This window comes from Cebus imitator, unplaced genomic scaffold (genome assembly GCF_001604975.1).
Source record: "Cebus imitator isolate Cc_AM_T3 unplaced genomic scaffold, Cebus_imitator-1.0 Scaffold49, whole genome shotgun sequence".
NCBI classification, from domain to species: Eukaryota; Metazoa; Chordata; class Mammalia; order Primates; family Cebidae; genus Cebus; species Cebus imitator.
This window is the reverse complement of record NW_016107364.1, coordinates 8,485,093-8,494,343: the sequence shown is the minus strand read 5'-3', so window position 1 is coordinate 8,494,343 and position 9,251 is coordinate 8,485,093. Positions and strand designations below refer to the sequence as shown.

Genomic DNA, 9,251 nt, shown 5'->3' with positions numbered 1-9,251 from the left:
ACTTTGCATTACTAAAGTTGACAAAGGTGACTGAAAGGTAACTGGAAAAAATGTGCATGGTGATGAGCCGGGGCAGTGGCTCACACCCATACTTTCAGCTGCTCAGGAGGTGAAGGCCAGGGTGTGGGGATCGCCTGTAGCCAGGGTATTGAGACCAGCCTGGGCAACACAGGAAAATAATGAAAACTAGCCGGGTGCGGGGTGTGCATCTGTAGTCCCAGCTATTCGGCAGGCTGAGGCAGGAAGATCACTGAGTCCAGAAGGTCGAGGCTGCAGCGAGCCATGATCGCACCTGCACTCTAGGCTGGAGACAAAGTGAGAGGCCACCTCAAAAATAAAAGGAGCATCTGGAGGCAGATTGGCCAGCTGTTGTCCATAGCTATCCAGAACCACTAAAAAATTGGCCAACAGCAAAGTGAGCTGTTTCATGTTAAATGTAAGCATTTCTTTCTTATAGAGCTTGGTTACCAAGGTAACCAATGATCTCTTTGTTCTAATTATTGAAATAGTAACATACAACTCTCTTCATTGGCCCAGAATAATAACACTGGGAAGCATCTGTTAATTGGTAGAAGGGGTGTGTGGGGTGTCTCCGTGGCTGTGCCTGGTGACATCTGTCATTCTTTCTGTAGGGCCTTGAGGGATTGAATGTTTCAAAGATGCCAGGTCACAGAGAAGGTCCTCAATGATGCGGCAGCACTGTGGGTGGTGTGGAATATCGTTAACAACTTCCATGCATATCATAAGCTGAGCCAGGGCTGTCCCCAGGACTCCAGAGTGAGCTGACCAGAGTGAGCTGACCAGTGTCAGCACCCGTGAAGCGTCCCAGGTTCTCCCACTTTCCTTCCAGGACAGCCTCCCTGCCTCCTGGCTGCTGGCAGAAGACACAGACTCCTGGGTGACAAAAGGGATTTTACTCACAGTAATAGGGGTAGCCAGACAGTCAGCATTTGTTTGAACATTTGAGCCCCCATCCCCAAAGCTCCACACAAACTGGGCCAGGGGATGCCTGCAAAGTGGGTGGTGTGGTGGGGCAGGGGCTGAGCTTGGGGAGCGGAATTTCAGCTGCTCAGAAGGCCAAGGCAGCGGGATCACTGGAAATTCACCTACCCAGCCTTTGCTACAAAGGGCGACAGTGTCTTGATTACACTGACCAGTAAGCAAGCATCCCCTTCACACTGGAGAAAGAGGCCATCTCCATCTCCCCCTGCTGCGCTCTGTACAAATAGCCCAACAAGAGCATCTGGAGGACAAGCAGAAATGCCAGGGGCCCACGCAGAGCGACTCCCAATGCTCTGTGGCCGGTTAACTGAGAATCAAAGTAGAAGGCAGAGCTGAAAAGAAAGAAATTCAATCAACTCACCCCAGGGACGAGGAGCCAGGCCTGGAGAATGTGACTGGCTGGCCCAGGACAGGCAGCGCCAGAGGCAGAGCTCGTCTGAGTGGGGGCCCAGGCTGCCTCCGTCCCAGCGTGCGCGTGCACAGCACACTTACAGGTGCAAGCCTTTGCTCATGCTTAAGGGAGAGCACTCTATTCACTCCAACAGGGAGCCCAGCGTCTGGGTAAAACTCACCTGGTAAAGCGCTGCCAGTAGTTGAGACAATCCATCGTAGTGGGAATGCACTTTGTATAATTTGATAGTTAAAAAAACAGCCCTCCCCTCACCCACTCTATTTCAAAATCTATCCGAGCAATATGGCCCCTACAAGCAAAGAAACGAGCAGAAAGAACAGTAAAGCAATGTCCTACCATTCCCTCTGGGCCGCATTCAGGAAGTCACTATCTCTTTAACTTTTCAGTCCAAAAATGTCTGGAGTCCCTACTCAGTGCCAGGAGTAAGGTAACCCAAGAAAAAATATATCATTAATTTATTTCAACAGGATGATGACTCTCTCAACTACAAACTTATTTAACAGTTTGGAAATGTAAGGCACAGTAAAATAGATTAATGTATATTTTAAAAGAACCCGATGATATAAAGTAACTCCATGGGAGCTCTGGGAAGTCCAGCATCTGGCATATCGCATAAACAGACACACGGATATTATGATGGATGTGCATTTCACTTCAGCTCACTCTCCAACACCTTTCAAACCAGAGTGAAAGCAGAGAGGAGGAGCAGGGGACGTCCTCCAGGATTTAATGCCCTGGCTTGAACCGATGGTCAATTCAGCGCTGCCCTATGTGTGGAGCCATGCCAAGCGTGACCTAGAGGAAGTGTCTATCTTTAAATAGTTGTGACTCACCCAGAACCCAAATAAGTATACAGGAGTTTTAAAATAATACAGAAACTATTTTTATTATTTTTAAAGCCAGCACAATGGCTTTCGGCATCACTATCCATTTCTAATACAAAACCGGATTAAATAAATATCATCCAATGTATAAATAGACCATGAAACAATTGTGAAGATAAAAAGATAATTCTTCCGTAAATAAAAAAAAATTAACTTTAAAAATTTTCTTTAGTGGTGAATCAAGAACGAATTCCTATACCACTTTAGAATCTGTCGATTATGATACAAATCTTGATTGAATACAAAAGTCTTCATGCTGTAAAAAGTGTTACACATAAAAAGATTAAACAGAAAAATCTCTCCTGACTGCCTATTGCTCCTGCCATTTATACTAATTTTCCTAGTTTAGTGCCTTCGCTGTCAGTCATCCATGTAAGGAACTGCCATGGTCTCTGTTAGGACGGGTGAGTGTGTGCTCATCCATGCACGGGAGTCTGAGGTGGGAATCAGTTCAGAGTGGGCGAGCCGCCCCACCCCCAGGACAAAGAACATGTCTCTCTAGGCATGTGAGGGCATCTCACCCACACGAAGCTCTGTGGCTCCCACTTTCTCCACAGTGAAGAAGATGCCAGCTCAGCGGCCTCCGGCGTATGACCTTTTCATTAGAATATGGTAAAGATGTAGAGGCCCCAAGTAGAGATACGACATTAAATTGGGTTATGTATGTAGGCACTTTTGAAATTTTACTCTAAAAGATCCAAAGTACCCACGTTACGCAAACACAGATTAAGTGACACAGAGAGAACTCTTCCTTCAGAAGTAACAGTTGCATAATCTCACCTCTGCCTCACTTACTTCCTGTGCAGTAGGTCTTGGAAAAGGGATAAATTCACAATGATCAACCCTTGGTTTAACTTCTTTTAGCGGGGGAAGGGCAAGATATTAATTTTGAAATAAGCTTCAGAAAAAAATGTAAGAAGCAGGCATGAGATAGAAATATTAACTAGAAAGCAGTTCTATGTATCTTACAAATTTCTTTTTAAAATGTTACACACATAAATCTTGAAATTAATGTACATGCCAAACTATTTTATCTTGAATATTATCAAAATAAATCTGTGTGATGATCATTTCATGTTAAAATGTGTATCCTAACGAGTTACAAATATTCTTCTAAAAAGAGAAAAACCCACAGCAAGAACAGAAATCCACTCCTACTTTAAAAAATCTTGTACCTGTGTGAACACATGCGTTTCCTGTAATAAATGTGATATAAGGGTTCAAAGGAAGACACAGAACACTAGCTATAATTTCAAAATTCAAGTTTCCTTAAAAAGTGACAATGGTGGAGTAGAAAGTATGCATGAGGGAACATTCCCTGGTTAAGTGCTGGACAAGCACAGGTGTTCCCTGTCCCACCAGAAGAACACAGCAAGATGAGGGCGGCGTTTGATGAACCTCCCACTGACCTGGCTGCAAGCTGGCAGAGGCAATGTCACAGGATTTCTTCTATTTAGATAATTTCTAAGCACCTCAAGTTTTTAAAAGGGGCAAAGGTAGAGCTTGGTGGGCGTGGGGTGGCATCTGAATCTGTATTTTTGAAAGAAGCTCTTTCTTTTCATCTGCCGCCGTTCCATGGAAACAAAGCCACTGGGACTCCACACACACTGCTTGCCTCCTGCTTCCTCAATGCCTGCAACTCAGCTTTATGTTCGGTATCTTTGCAAAGGCCATTCATTCTTTCAGCTTAAGTGCTTCACAGTTACCTGAGCACAAAAGCAGGATCAAGACACTTAGGAACTTTCCAAGGCTCCTAAATGACTGGGTGCTGCTGAACACGGCACCAAACGAAAGGGCACAGGAGCAGCTGCATAGGCCTGGGGTACTCACGGTTACAGAGCCACACCCTGATTTTTAAAGTCTGACACCTTTCTTGGGGACATTCTGGGGGTAAGCGCCTCCAAACTTCACAGAGGTGAAGGAAAATACCACTGAAGTTCTCTCTTAAAAGTATCTGAACTTGAAATTAACTTACATGCCAAACTATTTTATCTTAAATATTTTCAAACAAAAAAAAATTAATCACATATCCTAACTTCATTTTTTATTTATAGTTATTCCAAAGCAGATATGCTATGATGAGATAGTTCTAAAAATACAGTTCTTTATCCTCAAAACCCTGGTTATACGTGAGGCTAGAAATCTCTTTTCTAGAATTTTTAAAACAGCCAGTAAAATATAAAGATCAACCTGTACCCCACATAGATTCAAGTAAAATTATGTCCTTTCAAAACCTTATATTTTCAAGGAATGTTCTGCAAAAAAAGCATCTTTTATAATTAGGAAGTAAATCAAAATAATACATAAAATGTCTTATGTTTGCCTGCTAATAAATTCAGAGAAGACACAAAATTAAATTATTGATATTTTCTTTTTCTTTAACCAAAATAAAACTTGGCTCTAGATTCACCTGTTAAGGCCTTAAATAGTTAATTAACCAATACAATTCACCAAACTATGTTTTCTATACAATTAGGAATTAAACAACCCCTTTTAGAGCTGTCCTGAGATGACATTTAATGCTAAAATCCAAATAAATAACCCAGCAAGAACAAAAATTTAAAATTCCAGTAATTTAAACTTTGGGGATATTTGTTCACCAAAACTAATCAACATTTCTAAAATATTTCAATACAAAATTATAAAATAAAAAGTGCATTAAAAGCAGAACCTTCAAAACTCTAGCACAATTACAATTATTCTGAATATGCCAACTACAGGCAGGTTCACACACAGACATTCAAGGAAGGAAACCTCGGGATTGGTAAGTCCAGTATCACAAGAATAAGTCAAATAAGGCTTTTCTTTTTCTTAAAAAAATATACAATAGACAAAGCAGTTTGGAAAAGAAGTAATATTATTTAACAATTTTCTGACTTAAATATTTTCACATAACAAAAGTTTTCATATCACCATCAATAGTACTTATATACATATGCCAAAAGTGAGCAACAGCAAAAATCAAAAGACGCCCTTTCAAAATCACAGTAAAATGTCTACTTCTTTAGGAATCTGAAATGAGCTCCTCTCTTAATATTCAAAGTCCATACAATATTTATAATAAAACTACTCTCTTCTGAAACCAAGGAGGCAATGAGAGAAAATAAAGGCAATTATTTTTCAGGAAAAAAAATAAAACCCAGCTTTATATTACAATGAAAACGATATCCATTTATTAATAAAATGAATACAATACTGATCTGAAGTGCTCGTGGTGAGGTGAAACTCAGACACTCTTTCTGCAATTAGGACTAGTACTTATATTTACAAAATATACTGTTCAGCCACACAGAGGCCCATATATCTGTCTATGTACATATGTATTTATATATAGAACATATAAATAATTTCAAAGGAAAAATCAACATGAAGTAAAGAACCTTCCATCTTTGGAATGCTGTAGGAATGGTGTGGACGCACTCTGCCCAGCATGGGTGGGGTTTGGTTTGGGGCATGTTTAATGTGGCACCATTGACGATACTGAAGAATTCCCTGAAATCAAAAATACATCTGTTTATGCACAAAGAGAAAGTCATGGGGTTTTTATGGATTCTTAGCCATAAGCTACAAATATGCTTCTTATTTGTTGAGGTGGACAGGGCCACGGTTACCTGTTCCTAGCAGACAATTCTGTGATTTCCTACTTGCGATGTATGGCTTGTGCTTCTGCGATGATCTATCCCCTGTACCTGATCATAGATTGATGCAATAAGCATGTCATCAGCCCATGTGGACAGCTGAATCCTTACTTTTGGGTCAAGTTTACTCAAGTCCCTGTGTTGACACCCCAGATACTGCATTCTTGTAACTAATGATTAAATATTTGCCATGGAGAGAGAACTGGGCCAGCCATCTCTCAAGGTATCAGTTATAGCAACTTACGGTAGACTAAAAAGAGTCAATGTTTACTAATTTTCAAAATGCACAGAGAAAAGAGTGGAAAAAACTTCCCTGTGTGTTGGAACATTTTCTTCTGAACTTCATGCACCAATCTTACACTTGCTTTGTAAGCTATGCTTCTCATAACCGGAAGCGTGAAGGAAAATCTGACATACTTTTGCCATGTTAGCTTTTTTGTCTTTGCTAATACAAAGAAATCACACTACAATGATAGTAAGACTCAGTTAATTGCTTTGTGGACTAGACGCACTGGCCGCGGAGGAGACTGAGGAGGAAACTGCCCACCGTAGTACCTGAGTTCAGTGATTTGTAGACGAGAGAACAATGCGGTGACACTTTTCCCAGTTTTTTTCCTATGAGTCTCTGAAAGACAATGATTCTTTAGATAATTTTATAGCTAAAAAACTATTGTGGTAACGTTTTTAACACTTGAAGCTTTAAAACAGAGATTCCAAGTGCTTTGTTCTTCACAAAATGTAACTTCAGAAACGTTCTGAAAGGTGTACTTGCGACTCGCATCAGAAGACGTGGGTGAGGGTCTGCCACTCGCCCGCGGCCTCCTGCACCACCTCCTCCAGGTGGAGGGTCCGGCTCAGCTCCTCTCCGTCCTGCTCCGGGTGACCTGCAGGCTCCTGCAGAGCTCCTGTCAGGTGGACAAAGAAAACACAAGCAGGCTCAGACCTTCCAGAGTATGAAATGACTCCCATTTAAATAAAGACTTCTCGGTAAACAGACACAAGACATTTCTAAAGTTATTTGCTTTGCATTCCAATGGAAAAAGAATAATTTGAGCTGCAGGTGAAATAACTCTGTCGTCAGTAGTTAGTGTTATGTGAATATGATCACATACAGAGCACTAGTGATATGAGTGCACTCCCATGACGGCCACATTAACATAGCATCAGCAATGAGCAATGAATAACCAACACACATGATTTTTCTAACAGTAAGGAAAGTAGGAAGCACCACAGTGTAGATGTTAAAGAGAAAAATTACTCCTTTTTCCTTCCTCAAAAACTCCCCATAATATAATGTTCTGCCCTTGGGTTCCCTACATATCTAAATCTCAGCCACTGAACACTGAAAGATGTCAAGCTCCCTTCACAAAGTACAGCACTTCAAACAACCAAAGAACACCTGCAAGTCTCAAGGATCACACCACCACCTCCAACAACCAAATCGCAGATCTCAGACATCACACCACCTCCAACAACCAAATCACAAATCGCACAGATCATATCACTTCCAACAAATCACAGATCTCACGGACCACACCACCTCCAACAACCAATCATAAATCTCACAGATCACACCACTTCCAACAACCAAATCACATAGCTCAGAGCACACCACCTCCAACAACCAAATCACAGATCTCACAGATCACACAACCTCCAACAACAAATCATGTATCTCAGAGCACACCACCTCCAACAACCAAATCACAGATCTCAGAGCACACCACTTCCAAAAATCAAATTACAAATCTCACAGATCACACCACCTCCAACAATAAATCCCAGATCTCACCACCTCCAACAACCAAATCACATATCTCAGATAACACCACCTCCAACTACCAAATCACACCTGGAAAATGCATGGAGCGCACCAAGGGCTCCACTCAGACTTTAACATTTCTAACTCCTTGCATAGCTACTGCCACCCTCTGAAACCTAGGCTAGGGCATTTATTGTCATTCCTTCCTTAGAGATGGATGGTACTGCTAGATTCTGTGTGGGAAACATAGGTGGAAAAGAGACAGACAGGCAGTAGGATCACACCCCAACATCCATAATGGCATGAACGTGAGCGAATCAAGAGAAACCAGCGCCCACATGTCATCTGTGCCAGGTCAACAGGATGCAGACAGGAGCAGTTGGCGCAGATTCCTTTTGCTCTGTGCCCCTGAGCACCGAGACAGTGCCTGACCTGCATGCTGCAGGAAAAGGGGCTTCCAAACATGCAGTGAAGACAGACACAGAGATGCTATTCTGGGCCTTTGACTGCCCAGGTGCTGACAGCCTCTACAGAGAGCTCTGTCCAGTGAGAAACAAGCTGCTCAGAAATGCTGCACTTGCATAGGTTCTGAGCTGCCATTTTACTCCAATAAATTTCTGTGTCCTTGCCATAATAAATCAGAAATATAATCTAATCAAATTGTGTGTGTGTGTGTGTGTGTGTGTGTGTGTGTGTGTGTGTGTGTCTGTTAAGGGTGCAGTCCATAGCCAACTTCAACCACTAAGTATGAAAGTAGCAAAAGCACAGGCTTCCTTCCGGGACCACGGTTGGTGGGAGGCAGGACTCGACTGCAGCTCCGACTCAGACGGACAGAGCAACATTTGGAGGCTCGCATTGTGAATTTTTGCTCCAGAACAACCACAGGAATAAATCAGAAACCTGAGAGGACCCACAGATCCTCTGAAGGAAATGGATTGCTCCTGCAGGACCCAGGAGACATCCCAAGTACTGAGCCACAGCAAGACCAGCCCAAGGAGAGTCTTAGCTCAGATAGGCCCAGCCCAGCCCCCACCCAATGGTCCTTCCCTACCGACCCTGGTAGTGGAAGACAAAGGGTATATACTCTTGGGAGGTCCAGAGCCCTGCTCACCGCCTGTTCCTCACTACACTACCACAGCTGATGGTCTCTGGAAAGCACCACCTCCCACAGGAGGCCAGTGCATTAAACCACCAAACCTAAGAACCCTCACAGAGTCCACTTCACTCTCCTGCCACCTCCACCAAAACAGGTGCTGATATCCACAGCTGAGAGACCCACGGATGGTTCACATCACAGGACTCTGTGCAGACAACCCTCAGTACCAGCCTGGAGTTGGGTAGACTTGCTGGGTGTCTAGACCCAGAAGACAGACAACAATCACTACAGCGGGGTTCTCAGGGAGCCACAAGCACAGGAAAAAGGGGACAGTTCCACATCAAGAGAACACCCTGTGGGACAAAAGAATCTGAACAACAGCCCTCAGCCCTAGACCTTCTCTTTGACAGAGCCTACCGAAATGAAAAGGAACCAGAAAATCACTCTGGTAATATGA

At 42.8% G+C, this 9,251-nt stretch overlaps 1 protein-coding gene across 1 annotated transcript in view; it reads right to left on the bottom strand.

Moving 5' to 3' along the window:
* Positions 1-4,327: 4,327 nt before the first annotated feature.
* The window catches only part of ZNF236 (zinc finger protein 236), a 159,739-nt gene continuing 154,815 nt past the window's right edge, over positions 4,328-9,251 (bottom strand). Inside the window, exon 30 of the mRNA XM_037738147.1 lies at positions 4,328-6,841. Coding sequence (XP_037594075.1) covers positions 6,717-6,841 — 125 coding nt within the window. The 3' untranslated portion in view covers positions 4,328-6,716. The remainder of the gene's footprint in view (positions 6,842-9,251) is intronic.